Source organism: Nicotiana tabacum, chromosome 1, assembly GCF_000715075.1.
Source record: "Nicotiana tabacum cultivar K326 chromosome 1, ASM71507v2, whole genome shotgun sequence".
Lineage (NCBI taxonomy): Eukaryota > Viridiplantae > Streptophyta > Magnoliopsida > Solanales > Solanaceae > Nicotiana > Nicotiana tabacum.
The window spans coordinates 11,022,794-11,040,040 of NC_134080.1; the positions used below are offsets into that span (position 1 = coordinate 11,022,794).

A 17,247-nucleotide genomic window follows, 5' to 3' on the forward strand; every position below is an offset into this window, starting at 1 on the left:
AAAATAGAATTTTGGGCTATTAGATATAATATGTTTGGGTCGAAGGGCCATTTCGTGTAAATAAAAAAAAAACATGGGGTATTAAAATTCCGAGGATATGACATAACTCTTTTGTGTCATTCAATTGGGGCTTAAATTTAAATCAGCTAAATAGAATGACATAATGGTTGAAGCTAACTACTTCGTCCAAAGAAAATAACTAAACCAATCAAAAGGACAACTTTTGTAGTTGACAGGAAAATTCTTCTCTAGTGAAACACGATAGGAGAAGTATTCTGATTTTATCATCAAGCATTGCATTCATGCATTAAAGGTAAACTATGTAGGACAAAAGTAATTAAGAGGCAAAGAAATTTTAAAATACGAGGAGAATTTCAAGTGAAAATTATTGGTAATGTCTAACTTGAAAATGTAAATGTTTGCTCAGTAAAATTTAATTGTAGTAGTAACATTACTCCAAAGGCGTATAGAGGCATTTACTGGTCATGTCACCTAGTCATCACCACACGTTTACCATCACTAGTCATCTCCACAACACAACTACCATTAGGGCCGTTAATTTGGATCGGATATCCGAAATCCGAACAGATCCATTCACTTTTAGATTTCGGATTGGATTGGATTTCGGATTGGATTGGATTTCGGATTGTGTTTATTAAAATTTTGGATTTTGGATCGCATTCGGATTGGTATAATTTTAATACGATCCGATTCTATCTGAAATCCGAAATTATCAGGGCATGTATAAATACTAAACTTTAATTTCGGATAGTTAGTACTTCCTTTACATTTTCCTCCAAGTTATTACCTTTACAATTGTTGGATTTAGCTATATTGACACCATAATACTCTTATAATTGCAGAAACATGATTTTTTCTTATTGTATTGTCTCTTTTACAAAGAAAATATACATATGAGTTTGCAACTTTGAGGCATAATAAACCGATCTGAAATCCGAAAATTCGATATTCGGATCAGATGCGGATTGCATTTTCTAGAATCTGAAATCCGACCCGAAATGTGTTAAATCCGATCCGATCCATGCACAACACTAGTCTACCACCATCAACCGCCAACATCGTTGGTCAATAGTCGTCACCTCACACAACACTCAACCACCCTTATCTACCAATGCACAATCACCACGGCTAGCAGGGGCAGATTTAAATTGGGTGAAGCGGTGTCATGTGACACCGCTTCGTCGAAAAAATTAACTAAATATATATGTGTCAAAATGATCTCTGAACATTTGAACGGTCAAATAATATTGAGTGACACCACTGACAAATAGGCAGTTTCAAGCGCATTGGTCAAGACTGTGACCTTAATCCAACAAGGTCGCATGTTCGATCCTTCATTCTGTATAGTTCAATTATTTATTATTTTAGCAAATCAATTTAAAAATGACTGGAGTTGTCACCCCTCTGCAATATACTACCCCAACCTGAAAAGAAACATATGTTGCTAAGTTACGTTCGTCTTTACTTATTTGTGATAAAAAAGGAGCTTTTTTTAGCCTTTTCTCTGAAATATTTTTTCAATTTTTTGTCTTTCTTTTTTGAACATTAAAATGATAATTACATCAATGTATTTAAATTACTTTTTATTTGTACAATATTTCAATGATTTGTTTATATGTTCATTATTTAAATATGATACCGCTCGGGAAGAGTTCTGTGTACGTCACTGACGGCTAACCTTCTCTAGTAACCATGACCATTGCAAGCCACTACCTCACAACTACCGATCCTGATCACCCAGACTGTTAGCTTTTAAAATTGGATTCATCTGTTCATAAAAAAAAAGGATTTTAAAAAAGTCATGTAGTAACATAATGTTTTCTAGAATATTGTGAATGCAATATTAAATTATTAATATTTTAAAACTCTATATTTATTTATTTTGAATAAAGATAAATAGTGTTAATTCTTTGGTGTTCATATTTAAGAATAATATTTGAAAATTTGATATGTATTAAGATTCAAACATTTTAACCTTGGTAAAAAACAAATGGGAATGAATTAATTTTCCCCTAATTCTACCACAACTAACACAAAAAGTTAGTGCCTATTTATAGAAAATTCAAATATGTTTGTTATAATAACTTTAAAGAACTTTCTGCAATTATCTTTTTTAAGGTTCGAATGTTATTCTATCAAAGACAAATTCTTCTTCTACAAACAATGCATTGACAAATCTAAAAAAAAGGGTACTGCACTACCAGTACATTCCACACATCTTTTTCTTTTGCACAAAATTATTATTATTTTTTTCAAAATCCCTTTTCCAAAAGTTAGGAATCTTTACACAAATAGCCAAAATGAGTTAATTCTTCAAAATGGGAGAAATTAAAAAATAGCTAAATTTACAAATGGTCATTCAAAAATAACCACAGTTTCAAAAGTAATCAAAATTTAGCCACTTTTTATGTAAAAATAAATCTGAACGAAAACACTGTTCAAAAGCAGGAAAATACTATAGCATAATCTACTGGAGTTCCAACGTAAGTATACTGGAACTCCAGCATATTATCATGGAGTTCCAGTATAATATACCGGTCCAGTATAATATGCTGGAAGTTTATACACAACTGCTCCAATCTCCAATATATTATGCTGGAACTTTCCGCGTGTTGGAGTTCCAGCATAATATGCTGGAAGTTCATATACAGGTGCACCGATCTCCAGTATATTATGCTGGACCGGTCCCTATTGCAGCAAAATAATAGCTATTTTTCAATGACTTTGCAAATATTGGTTATTTTTGAATGACCGGTCCGAAAACTGGCTAGCCAGTGCTATTTAACCTTCAAAATATGCCCGGCCCAAAAATGATATAATCCAAAACAAGCCAATTCGACCCGGTTAAACCGTGAGAGAGAATTTTTTTTAGTCTAGACCTTCAAGGTAAACCCCTCTCGTTGCCTCTATTGCAGCGCCACCAACTGAAAGCACCCTTCTCACAGCCGCCCGAAAATCTTCAAGAAAACAAGAATGGCCGAACCTGCTGACAAATTAGAGAAACCCCAAAATGCTGAAAACGAAAAAGAAGCAGCAGTAGTAGATGAAGAATTAGAAGAGGAAGAAGAAGAAGAAGACGAAGAGGGAGAATTATCATGGTCTTCAGACTCAGAAATTGGTGAAGCTTTAGATTATTTGGACACAAAAGATGATTCTGAATCCATAAATGGTGCTTTTAGTCTCCAAACTAGACGCCCAAATGCTCATGGAGGACTTCATTCTCGGCCCAATTCTTCTGCTTTACAACCTCTTTCTAATCGTACCCAGAAATTTTCTAATCATATTAGAGCTTCACCATTAGAGGTAATCTTTTGTTTAAATAAGAAAGTTTTGATCTTTTTTACTATTTGTTTGTTTTTAAAGTTTGAGTCTTTTTTATTTTTGTTTTGAATTCTAATGTACTAATACTGTATTTGAGTTAGACAAAAAAAGTTTGATTTTTTTAGTTTACACTTTTGTTTCATCTGAAATTTTTATGGTATATTGTTGGTGTGTTAAGCTTAAGTGATCAGAGATTCACCTTTAGAGGTAATTTTGAAGCTTAGTTAAACGATAATAAAGCGAATATTTTTTCTGTTTTCTTTGAATTCAAATGTAAGATTGTTGGTGAGTTAAGCTTAATCATATCAGAGCATCATAACTAAAACATAGTCAAACAAAGAAAGCATGTATATCTATCTGTTAGTTTTGTTCAATGAGGCAAAAATTTGGATCCCTTTGTCCCATAAGTTTGAATAAATAAGCAGGTTAAGATACAAAAAGAAGACTTTAAACACATGCAACCAGAATCGCCATTTTATCAACAAATGTTCTTAAATGATAAGCTAATGTCGTAGAACAGATGAAAAATCCAAAATTTCCCAAAATTTTAGACTTTTGTTAGGAGATGTCGGATGCCCCTAGTAAAAGTGGAAGCTTATGGAGTATAGTTTCTTTAAGGAGAGCGTGTCGTGTAAAATGAGACTCATTGATTTTAAGATTATATTAAAGTTTTTTTTATGCATTTGGGGTAATAGATTATATTGATTTTAAGATTATTAGAAAGCTGATAGTCCAAGATGTGCATTGCCAAGTGAGCTGCAACAAGAAGATTGCTGGACAACTGAGCAAGATGAACTATTACCCTTAGGTGATATAACTTGATAATTTGTAATAAGGGAGGTGGAGATTAGATGCTAGGCAGTTTACTAAAGTTGGAGTATGTCCGATTTTAGGGGTTTTTTAGTTTTACTTGTACATATCTTTTCCCTTGGTAAATAAAATCTTTAACTATCAAAAAAAAAGTTTTATTATGCAGTTGGGGCAGTTGAGAAAGCAAAAATATCACATTAAGATATGATCAGGCTTGAGTAATTTTTATATAGCTTCTAGAGTGAATTGACATTTTGCAGGAATGGGAAGGGAGGATCAAAGTTGGTATGTCAAACTCTGTGACTACGGCAATTCGTGGAAGTGTTCGGGATATGGCTATTGGTAAAACTAAAACAACGGAGAAGGCAGACCGTGCCACTGTTGAACAGGTAAGACTGACAACTCTTTTGAAATATCTGAAGGTTAAAGTTCCTTTTTGCTGACTTCTGAAAGGAAAATTGATTAGAATCGACTATTTTTCTGCTGATCCATTAATTTCAGAAGTGATAACTACACAACTGTTAACTTTATCTGAAATTCACTGTTGGGCTATTTGTCCTGTTTCCTCAGCCTACTGATTGGCATTCAAAAGTGAGCTATCATTCTTTGTGAGAGCTTTCAGTATTTTGTGAGCTTATATTTTCCTCATGTTAAGAGGGACCAGACATTCTCGACAAAGTACCGAATCTGTATTGATTTTGTGTATTTTGCTGTCAACATCTTTTATTGATCTTATGATCACCCGTCTTGTAGTTATCTGTCTAAATATTTTTGTCTCAACTGTTGAGTTGCTGAATGCACCTTAAGAAAATAATCACTGAATTCAGCCAGTTCCTCCTGTATACCAGTTGAAGTGATTGATAACTTCCCTTCTGTATACCATCTAAAATTATCTCATCCTCTGGATACTGCCCTTCCTTTTTCCTCTGGAAACTTCAAATGTTGACTCTAAACTTGATTTTTGCCCCACATAAGACTTCCGTAGCCAATAACTTGAGTGTGACTTGTTTTGTGCACTTGTTCTCTCAGGTAGTTTTTGTGTTCGCCATATCACATGCTGATGCAATCAATTGCTATATGCCTATAGATGGGCTTCACAATATTAATTCTTGGAAAGTTCTATCTTTTTTCTCCAGGCAATTGATCCAAGAACAAGAATGGTTTTGTTTAAAATGCTGAACCGCGGTGTCTTTCATGATATCAATGGCTGTATTTCAACTGGGAAAGAGGTAAACGATAACTTTGCTACCTGTTTCTCTTGGGATGTTTATTTGTTTTCTCTCTTTCACTAATAATGCTGCATTTGAACTTTTTATTCTTAACAGGCCAATGTTTATCATGCAACAAAAGCTGATGGTCAGGAACTGGCAATCAAAGTATACAAAACTTCAGTCCTTGTATTCAAGTATGCCCTGTGGCCTTCTCTTTTCTATTTATAACTTTCTGTTAGTCACATGCAATTTAAGGTGAAAAGGTTTGTAGTATGAGAATGATACATATCGTTTAGCTTTTTGATCTTGGCTCACCACTGCACTTGTTCCATGCAACTTCAGGGATAGAGATCGCTATGTACAGGGTGACTATCGCTTCAGATATGGATACTGCAAGCACAATCCTCGGAAAATGGTTAAAACATGGGCTGAGAAAGAAATGAGAAATCTAATGAGGTATGTGAATTCTCAATCCCAAATCTTTGATCTTGTCGTCTTTGCCTTTACAGGCTACTCTCTCTTTCTCCTCCTGCCCTTTTATCTCCTCCTTTTCCATTAATTTTGTCGTTTCTGTTTTTTGGCTTCGTGGTGGAAGCGAAAACCCCCATGAGAACCATACTATAAATAGGAGACACATAAAAGTAGAAGTATTATAGTGTAATTGCCAAGATGTTAAGCAGCTATCTTTGCTTGCTAAAGTAGTTTCATTATATGATTTCTGAGTGCATCCTTTTAGTTGAAAAGAAAAAAAAAGGGAGAGCAATTTCTCCTTGAATTTCGCTCTACGCTTGTCCTTGTTTCTGAACATGTGTTAATTTATCGATATTCGTGCTTTTGTTTGTTCAGGAGAACTGTGTGCTCCTTTTGATCTATTTTGAAGAAGCAATTACATATAATACAGAAATTTTTCATTTCCAGTTGTGGTTAACCTTCTAGTTTATCTCATGCGTGGAAACTGGGTTGTATATCAAAACGTCACTTGAGCTGAGGAACTTATATTTGTTTTGTTATTCATATTCTAAAGTGGTTCTGGAACTGCAGGCTGAGGGCAGCTGGAATCAGGTGTCCAGCTCCACTTCTGTTGAGGCTTCATGTTCTTGTTATGGAATTCATAGGTAATGTCCACGACATGCGCGTCTTGATATTTTTCTTTTGATAAGTACTCTATATGCTTAGTTATATAGAAGATAAAAGAAATAATTACTGTATATGTCTTCAACTCGTCTATGTATTTTTTTATGGGTCACAAAAATGAAAATTCTAACCAAAAAGGCTGAGTGTCTAAGTGTCAACATGTTCGAGAAGGGTCACTTTGTTAAAGGAAGAAAGTGCCTCTTGTAGAATTGCTAATCTTCGGTCTTTGTTTTAGAGACCTGCTACAAATAACCCCAGGGGCTTTTGCCTCTCAGCATCTAATGATCCATCTGGAAGGAATTATGTTGAACCGACTTTTGAGCCAAATTTGACGCCCCAACAAGCTCAAAGAAATAGAGTATTAGGTCTGGGCCCTGGCTGGAATCCATCAGTTAGGAAAAACAAGTTCAAACTGCTGAAACCATAGAATGAGCCATATATATATTCCTTCTGTGTCTCCAAAATGGTCAACTTGAAATCTGTTGTTGTGCCCCAATATAATGCAGAAAGCAGTTTGAGAGAAAAGATACCCTTTTTTTATGTTAAATGAAAATTTTATCATTATCTTGCTTTTATTAAAAAAAAGTTTTCAGTGAAATATTAAATATAAATATATAGGCACGAGGTGATTTAAATGGAGTAACATGGTCAGTAAGGATTCATATAGCCGACTCCAACTTGTTTGAGTTTGAGTAGTAGTTGTTGTTATGAAATATGAAATTATAAGTTTACAACTGTAATTCTGTACTGCAATTTGCTGCCTATCTGTATATATGTGTTGATCAAACAAAATTGCTCCTTGGGAAGTGAACAAACAAAATTGCTCCTTGGGAAGTGAACAACTGCATCACTAGTGACCAACTTTCCTCAGGAATGAAAAAAAAAATGCTTTTGAGTTCTTATGATTATGCTACCAAGAGAACATTACTTCAATTGGTTATTTGTGCTGTTGTGTATACAGTGTATAATCACTAGAAAGTCGTCAAACTAAATAACCAAGTCGTTCACATGTCTTTTCCATAAACATTAAAGCCCTAAACCTTATCCTAACAGCAGGATATTGATATCTGAGTCACTTATAAGATTAACAAATACAAAGTGTGTCAAACTTTTTCTTGGTGTGTGCTTCTGTTTATTCATTATTCTCCGTGGTTCAACGAACGGTAAAATTTTTGTATGATAGGGAAAGGAGGCTGGGCTGCACCTCGACTAAAGGATGCTGCTTTATCTCTTGACAAGTTACGTGAATGTTATGTGGAGGTTTGTTTTCATCTCTTAATATTTATATCATCAACGTCAATATGAAACTTGGGACTCTCCTGGCAACTTCTTTGATCTATTGAGAATAATAATTGACATTTATATAGGCTAAGTCTAAAAGTAATTTGAGCTCCCTAAGACGGATAAATAATGAAATGTGTAACAGAATAAGAATATCCTTTCACTTATTCGATCTTTAGGTGCTCAGGGCCATTCATCATCAAATAGAGGTCTTTGATTGACTTTAATATTTGGTAGGTAGTGCTGCCCAAGTGTCAGTAAGCACATTTATCCTGATTATAAAACTCTAGATTCACTGATTTAGAAACTTTCTGCCACTACAAACAACTGCTTAGTGATGTAAGGTGAACATTTTGACATGAGGCTTTTGGAGTGGACGATTCTACCTGAATTTGATACATTAATTACTTGGTATTTGCCAGATCATTATGGCAATGCGAACTCTATATCAGAAGTGCAAGCTAGTGCATGGTGACTTGAGCGAGTATAATATCCTATATTACGAGGTAAGCCTTTATCCCTATATTTATAGCTATACTTGTAGTTGAAAGCACTAACTTGTAATTGCTCCGCACTTTGCAGGGTCACTTGTATGTTATTGATGTTTCACAATCAGTTGATCTTGATCATCCTCATGCACTTGATTTCCTCCGAGAGGATTGTGTCCATGTTTCTGTGAGTTCTTTTGCCTCATTCTCTTTTCTTTCACTATTTCGCCTTATTTTTAAAAATTTATAGGGAAAAGGTTTGGGGGAAGAGGTGTAAAGTTTATATGACTTTCATGTTAAAGCTAACTTATAGCTAGGCACACGCTAAATGCGTATATTAATTAAGCTGGTGGCATGCAGGACTTTTTTAAAAAACATGGTGTGGCCGTGATGACAATTCGGGAGTTGTTTGATTTTATAGTTGATCCTACTATTGATGATGATTCAGTGGATAGCTATTTGGAAAAGGTATGGCTTATACATGCATTGGATTATCAAATGCGTGTCGAATGACAATTCAATTCGTCTACATTCAAATGACTTGAGATCCTTAATATTGCTGTTTCCCCACAATATACTAGGTTCAAGAAAAAATTATGGCTAGAGGTGAGATGACTGCAGAAGAAGAAATCGCTGACTCTGTATTTATTCAGGTATGATATCTAACTAGTCACTACACCTTATTTATGAATCTCGGTTTCAATCGTGGAAAGTTAAGGCAAACTTTCCGATGCTACGCTTAGTCAGATTTGTGCTTGCAATTTTTAGCGAAGTGCCTAAATTGGGATGTTTAAAGAAATAGTGTTGTGTTATCCCCCTTCTAAATAAGATGTCCAGAAATTGGGTCGTTTTAGGGAGCTGTATTCATATCAGTAACAGTATATTCTAAAAACACTCGTCCATGGACTTGGCTTGAATGTTTTGATAAATTGTTAAAGTACCTCAATGGATTTTCTTTAATTTTGAAGATCGCCGTTCCCGTACTATGTTTTAGTCCCGGTAATTCGCTCACTATCGTTTTCTATTGCAGTCATTTATCCCTAAGACTCTTGATCATGTGAAAGACGCTGAAGCAGATGTTCAACGCATTATTAGTGGTGAGGACACAGGAGACATGTACTACAAGACTATTACAGGTCTGAAGCAGGCTCTCTCAGGGACAAACCCTTCGGCAGAAAATCAGCAGCACGAACAAAATGGTGAACGGGGACCAGAGGCTGCAGCTGAAATCGACAAAGAATCTGATGGTGAATTAGAGACCGAGTCAGATGATGACGATGAAAGTGATTCTAGCGAAGGCTTTTCATCCGATGGTGAAAAACAAACAGCTGCTGAAAAGAAAACAGCTAGAAAAGAGAATAAGAAGAAAGTTAAAGAAGAGAAAAGGGAAGCACGAAAACATAAAGTACCAAAAGCTGTGAAAAAGAAGAAGAAAAAGTTGGCCAAGGCCAAGAAGTATAGGTAATCAAATCAGCTGTAATGTAAAAGAAAGTTCTGTTTTTTGAGGTTTAAATTGTGTAGAAAGGATGTTGAAGGTCTTAGGTTTTAGAGGTTAAATTATAGAAAGCAGAGTGAAGGTTGCTGCAATCATGAACAGTTTCCACAGGTAATATTCTGTTGTGGCATAAAGTTGCAATTTCCAACAATTTTGGCCAAATTAGTGTAACTTCTTTTCATTTTAACCAATCAAGACAGATTTTCCCACCCTTTTATGTACCATATTTGTCCAGCCTATACTTCAAGCAAATAGGATTTGATTTGCCATTTTTGTTAAGGATTTAGGCAAGTTGCCTTTATTAATGATTTTTTATTTATGGTAAACCATGAATATGATATCTAAACAGTAATGGTCTCCGACATAAAAAGTTTATTGGTGTGACTAATTTGGGCTCGAGCCAACATGAGACCTCTGTTTAAAAGTAGAGGGATTTTAGTGAAAATAGCACGTGTTAGCCAGTTTTCGGACTAGTAATTGAAAAATAGCAAGTGTTTGCAGATTTATTGGAAAATAGCTACTATTTTGCTGCAACACGGAAAGTTCCAGCATAATATACTCGAGATTGGAGCACATGTGTATGAACTTTCAGCATATTATGCTGAAACTTCAACTCACGGAAAGTTCTAGCATAATATACTGGAGATTGGAGCACGTGTGCATGAACTTCCAGTATATAATGCTGGATCAGTATATTATATTGGAATTGCAGTATATTATGCTGGAATATTTTCGGATTTTGAATAGTGTTTTCGTTCAAATTTATCTTTATATGAAAAGTGACTAAATTTTTATTACTTTTGAAATTGTGACTATTTTTCAATTATCGCTTATAAATCTGGCTATTTTTAAATTTCACCCGAGATTTTAACGAAGTAATCACATCCTTTGGAGTTTGGTGGTTTGAGTGGTAACTCAGAAAGTCAGAGATAGTCCAAATGTTAACCATCATGCAGTTAGGCATATTTTGTGATGTATGGTGCCAAACCTAGTTTTAGACGATCTTTTTGAGTAGATTCTTAGTTTTTTTTTTTTTTTTTTTTTTGTTTGTTTTGTTGTTGTTGTTGTTTATGGATTTCTTCATTTTCAAGCTCTAATCAGATTGTGAATTCTTAAGATAAAACCCATAAGTTATAAGTATTGAAGCATTCATCTAAAACAAGACCAATTTAGACAGGGTTGTAAATTCTTCAAGAAAGAACAAACTTTTACTTTAAGCATGCACGAAAAAACTAGTATAAATTACCCTGTATAGTCGCTCTCAACGTAATAGTCGAAAAAATGTATTTTTTGTATGTTATATAGAAGCTTATATACTTTTTCGGCTACCAAATATAAAAAATTTCTGGCGGGGCTAAAAGTGATAATATGCTAATGTAACCACTTAAACTACCATAGTAATCAAGAAGATGGGATCACTTAATAGGCATTTTTCTTGAGGAAGAGAATTCAAGATGAATGTTTTTTTCATTCGCTATTAGCTGACTAGATGCGTACTTGCGTGATCGATCGATGAATGAGGGAATTGCGTAAATAATGAGACCAACCTAACCAAAGTGTCAAGGCTCTTACCTTTTTTGACGGCGAATCTTGATTAACTGTCATTAGGAACTGATTCAGAGAAAGAAGAAACATGGTATGAGATAAGTGGCAGATCAATTACCGATAACGAATTACTTGACTCGATGGAGGGAGAGTCGTCCAACATGTCAGATGATTGTTGAAAGTTTTGCAGGAGTCAAATCAGGATTTTGACAATTGTCCCTTCATAAAATGTGGGACAAAAAGATAGCCACTAACTTTTATGATTGTCCTAGTCTTTTTGTTTATGCTACAACTCAATGTCTTGTGTTATAAATAACAAAGTATATTGATTGCTTGGTTTGACATATGTTCTTCCTGCAATTTTTGAAGTAGAATAGTGCAATATTCTCCTTTTTTTTAACTGCAATTTCGTTATAACAAATGCATCCATCTATAAATTTCCAAACAAGGAAAAGCAAAAACAAAGCCATCTGATGAATTGACGAGTAAATAGATCAGACCCGTACACGACCGTTACTCTGTAGCAATAGTGAATCGAATTGCTCCCGTCAACTCTTGGAGTACCATAGTATGTCGGGAATAAGGAGAGACATATTGAGCGTAATGCTATCAATACAATGTCAAACCAAAAACAACTGAACTAAAGGAACACCTTAGATATTGAAACATTATATTGTAGCTATGAACGATTTGGCACAACATTCATCTGTGGCATAATTAATTAGAGATATCCTATTCCTGTAGCAGCCAGAGCCAAGAATTATACAATGATACATTGCAAAACTGTGCTACAATAAATTTACAATAAAATAAACATTATTATCAAAGCTCTTTACAGGATTTTTATCTGTAAGACTGTAAGTATATATGATTTACATGTCTCATTAACCAAACAAGAGAGACATATTTGGTTATCTTCACTCTGCTGATTTGCTTTTACTAAAGCATGATCTTGACCAGCAACTAGATAATAATCCTTTCTTTTTCCTGCATTGAAGGGCAACAATCATGTCTTAGGCTTAGACCAAAACACAATTTTTAGCTTAAAATAACAGAAGGGGAGACTTGTCGTAACCAGTTACTGTCATGTCCACCAGAAGGTTATAGGTTCGAGCTGTGGAAACAACCTCTTGCAGAAATGCAGGGTAAGGCTGCATGCAATAGATTTTTATGGTCCGGTCCTTTCCTGGACTCCGCGCATAGCGAGAGCTTAGTGCACCGGGTTGCCCTTAATATTCTTTTAAATTCTTTTCAAAACTGCATTCTGCTAACTTTCCAAGGCTCTCAACAATGGTCTTATGAAATCTAATTCATAAGGAAAAAACATTAACATGTACAGAATCTGTTTAAGTAATCACTCTCATTAAATTCTTTTCTATTACTGCATTCTGCAAACTTTACTAGACTTCCAATATTGGACTATCCAAATCTAATTATTAAGTGAAAACATTGGAAAATATTTAATAGCTTTCCATTAAAGAAACAGCTAATTTTATTGAATCCCCAAAAAAAAATAATTCTTTTTTCTGTTCTGTTTGTCCTAATATACAAACACAAGTCTCCAAAATCTCACTAGTCAATGACTAGTTCAATTTTCCTAGAAATCAGGAACACATAAAGTAAAAAATAACCACAAAAAAAGAGGCAGTGCAGTGCACTAAGCTCTCGCTATGCGGGGAGTCCGGGGAAGGGCCGGACCACAAGGGTCTATTATACACAACCTTACCCTGCATTTCTGCCGGAGGTTGTTTCCACGACGAGAAGATAAAAGGATTCATACATTGATCATCAAGAGATAAATTCTAAAGCTAATGTGGATCTTCAAAATGCGGCTGCACCCGTATCGTATCCTTGAAATGCATTACTTTTGGAGAATCCAATACACAACGGTCGGCATTTTTGAAGGATCCGAAAAGCACAGTTCTAAGTACCCTAAATTGTGATCTTATTACTGATATTATACTAAGTTATTCAGCAAAATAAATTTCAAGAATCTTACTAAGTCCAATCTCTTGTTCAAATGCTAAAAAAAAGATCAAGAATTAATTCAATAGAGAAATTCATAAATTGAATATACCTGTATTTACTTTTTCTGCTACCACTGCTGCCACTGCTACCACTTCTGTCAGTACTTTCACTATTACTGCTGCCTGTTCTACTACTATCACTCTCACTTGAACAAGAAAATCTCCTTTTCCACCAATCTTTTTCCACATTTTTTGAAGATTTTACTGACCCTTCTGGCTTAGGTGAAACTTTAGTATTAGTTGTTTTTGGTGAATTCTTCAAATTCTTCTTCTTTGACTCCAAAGAAATTGGAAAAAACATCTTTAGAAAAAGGCTCTGATTTTCAAAACTCTCACTTGTAATCATCTTCCCTTTCTTATTTTTATTACTATTACTCTCTTGCCTTTGTATGCTCTTCACCCTTTGTTGTACAACTTCTTGTTCTGGACTAGTTGTACTAGTAAAATTTTCCTCCACTTTATTTATTAAGCATTCTTCTTGATCAGATTCCAAGACTCTATTTTGCTCAACAAGATCCTTAAGAGACAACTCATAACAAGATTCAGGCATGTTTTTGACCATTTCCATAAGTTCAAATTGGCCTTTAGCTATAGCTAAAGCTCTAGAGCTAGTTGAATTTGACCGATAATTTGTCGAAATTTGATGGCTATTTTTCCATAAGGGTGGTGAAGAAACACCAGATTTATCACCATAATCAACATGGTTTAAACTTTCTTGAACTCTAAATCGGACACTTTCAACTTCATTTCTAGGCAAATTTCTAAGGTTATAACTGTAATCTGAGGTTGTAACAGGATCAAGAATTGGGATATGATCATTGGGTTTTTGGTTTCTTGGATTAAACATGGCTATTAGATGAAGGGAGTATTTTTTGTGGGGAGAGGAAAAGAGGGGAAGAATGAGGAAAAATATGTGGTGCGATGTGTGTATGAAGAAGAGGAAGTAGTGATGGCATTGTCATAAATGTATTTATTTTTTAGGTCTATTACACACTTCCCATTCAAAATAATAGGAAAGTTCCTTTTTAATTGTGCCTTGCCTTTTGTATGTTGTTAGGCATCCTATAGGAAAAGAAAAAATACAAACAATAAATTACCATATTGAATCCATCCTATCCATGTATAAATGTTATTTCTTCCTATTTTTATTATCTGTCTTTTAAGATTACGTGTATCCTTTTAAAAAGACATAAACTGCCTTAATTATAAAAATATTTGTGCAAATTACAAGTTATTTTTTTTTATACTCTCTTCGGTCCACTTTAAGTAATTTTTTGGCCTATTTTTTGTGGTCCATTTTGATTTTTTCAAATATCAAGAAGGAATAAACTTCTTCTTTTCAAAGTTTCCATTGGAGTTAAGAGCTTAGGAGTAGTTTGTTATATTTCTAATGAACAAATTAAGATTAATATAGTCAATTTCATTGTTAATTAATGCTAAAAAGTGAATTCATTAATATATGTAAAAAGAGCCAAAAAAATCATTTAAAGTAATCCGGAGGGAGTAATGTTTTGGTTAATTAATAGTCCACTAATTAATACATTAAGGATAGATTGAGAAAAAAGTATTAATACTTCCTCCATCCCAAAATAAGTGCCACTTTTAGCTTTTTGAAAGTCAATTTTACTAATCTTCGAAGTTAAATTGGACAAAATTAACTTAATATTTTAAAATTAAATTAATAGATACAAAAAAATATGCGAAAAGTACTATAAGTTGTAATTCTTCTTATATCAATATGATAAAAAAAAATCTATTCTCAAATATTAATGAAAGTTCACATAATTTGAGTCTCGAGAAATAAAAAGTGACACATAATTTGAGACAAGAAAGTATGTTAATTATTAATAAATCTAATTTGTCAAAACAATTAATATTTGGGAGCGGAAATAGTAAAGCACTATGCGCCATAAAATATGGAAAGAAAATGGAAAGAGAAAAAAAGAAAGTCAAGAGTTTCTAGATGGGTGAGCGTAGGGGCGTATTGTTTTCCTTATTTTCCCTTATTTTTGTCTCACTCTGGGGCATTGATTTTTAGCATTTGGTCGTTGCATTTTTCTATTGAATCAAAAGACTCTCTTGTCCCTTTTCATACGTACATCTGACAAATAGACAAAATTATTTAGAAGAAAATGAACAAATGAAGGAGTTAAAGAATCAATTCACGACAATTTATGACTTTATTATGGATAAAATTGATTAATAAGAAAAGATAACTTAATAGTTGTCCTATTTTTCATTGCTTTTCTTCTTGATTCTTAAATTCAAAGGACTTTGCAAAAGAAAGAAAAAAAAACGTGTCTTTTATGGTTCTTGCCAAATGAAACCGGGTAGGAAACAAAATAAAGAAAACATATTTTGAACAATTTTTTATATTTTAAGAAAAGGATATATTCCCTTTAGATTATCTAGTACATTGTATTTTTCTTCAACGACTATTTATGTTTCATAAAGTTTAATGTATCAGCGTAAAAAAAAAAATTAATATTTTTTGTTGGTTTGTCTTTTTGCCTTGAAAGAAAAAACACATCGCGCATGTCAAACAAAGTGATAAATAAATATCAACGTTTCTCCTAAATATATATTTAGGAGTAGAGAAGGCTCAAGAAAGGAAAAAACAATTGGCGAGAATTAAATTATGCCCATCTAAAACACAAGGCAACAATATTATTACTTATCACTCAATAATTAGCATTTTGGCAGTTAAAGATATTGAAAATTATTCAAAATAAATAGGAGTAGTTGATTTTGCCACTTTAGCAATTGTAGTTCTTTTGTAGCTATCACTAATTTTATTCTATGCAATAACCGGAAAATAATTCTAGATTGTATTAATAATGCATGAATTGATATTTCTCATCAATATGCTAAAAATCTATATAGACATGGTACTGACAACGAAAGTATAATTAAACAATTAAGATATTGATGACAACTATACATAATATCACAATCAAATAATAATGAAAATATGTCTTGTTACAAATTCTTTTTAACCATTCAGTGTTCAATGTACATGATCCTTTTAATCTGAATTTACGTCAAATAAGCACATTGATGATTAAAAAAATATTACATAACAAAAATTGTCTTCACAACTTACAACACATTAAACATTAATTTTTCATATGCAAAATCAAATTATGACTTTTAGGGTTAGTGGAAAATCAATTGTGACAGTGACAACCTCTATAGACGTTTGTAGCTTCATTAGAAAGGAATTTTTTTTTTCTATAATAAAATTTTATTCATTTCTCATATAAACCCTGGTGTGAAGTCTAAACTCTTAACATGAATTTTGAAATTTTAAAAATTAGTGGTCAAAAGGGATGACTCGTAACTTGCTTGTCTTAATCAAACCCTAAGATTTAACTAACCAAATAGATCACGATACCGTGCTATACCTAGTGTTTTAAAAAGGGTTTTACATATGGCTCAACGAGGCATGGGACATAAGCCTCATGGGTATTTAATTTTTAATATTTTATAAAATAATATAATTACAGTAAATATTTTTAAATAGGTAAAATTGCATAAAAATTAAAGAAAACAATAAATAAGTAAAAATAAGTATATATATATATATATATATATATATATATATATATATATATATATATATATATATATATATATATATATATATATATATATACTGCAATTTGAACTTTGAACTTGCTGCTATAAAGTAGAATGTACTGTTCTTTATATTTACAAAAAAAATGATTGTTCGTTGCTTTTGGAAGATAGTAGTAAACTGGTGGACAACATAAAAGAATTGGAAAGACTATAAATTAGGGCTTCTAGAAATAAAAAAAGGTCTTGACTTTTAAATTTGATATTTCAATTCCTTTTTAAAACTTTTGAGTAATTACAAGCTCACTTTGAGAATTTGGGTATTATATTAAAGACTT

General features: G+C 33.2%; 2 protein-coding genes across 2 annotated transcripts; one reads left to right on the forward strand and one right to left on the reverse strand.

Annotated features, from left to right (window-relative positions):
* The first annotated feature begins 2,920 nt into the window (after nt 1-2,920).
* On the forward strand, nt 2,921-10,094 carry LOC107801300 (serine/threonine-protein kinase RIO1-like). Its single transcript, NM_001325695.1, is given in 12 exon segments — nt 2,921-3,324; nt 4,413-4,541; nt 5,289-5,381; nt 5,478-5,557; nt 5,706-5,819; nt 6,405-6,478; nt 7,681-7,757; nt 8,201-8,284; nt 8,361-8,453; nt 8,627-8,734; nt 8,848-8,919; nt 9,297-10,094. Coding segments are annotated over 12 exon segments (1,689 nt in total). The 5' UTR covers nt 2,921-2,994; the 3' UTR covers nt 9,732-10,094.
* Nucleotides 10,095-11,942: 1,848 nt separating this feature from the next.
* Nucleotides 11,943-14,301, reverse strand: LOC107801301 (uncharacterized). The gene is made up of 2 exons (XM_016624607.2): nt 13,384-14,301; nt 11,943-12,293 (listed from the first exon to the last, which is right to left on the reverse strand). Exons 1-2 carry the CDS (start codon nt 14,178-14,180, stop codon nt 12,224-12,226), a joined length of 867 nt encoding a protein of 288 aa, XP_016480093.1. The 5' UTR covers nt 14,181-14,301; the 3' UTR covers nt 11,943-12,223.
* Nucleotides 14,302-17,247: the final 2,946 nt, after the last annotated feature.

What these genes read in the sequence shown, in the direction of transcription:
- LOC107801301 (XM_016624607.2), bottom strand. Translation starts at nt 14,180, where the DNA reads ATGTTTAATCCAAGAAACCAAAAACCCAATGATCATATCCCAATTCTT. An exon ending in AGCAGAAAAAGTAAATACAG is followed by an intron (nt 12,294 to 13,383) that starts GTATATTCAATT and finishes CCTTCAATGCAG; the next exon opens with GAAAAAGAAAGGATTATTAT.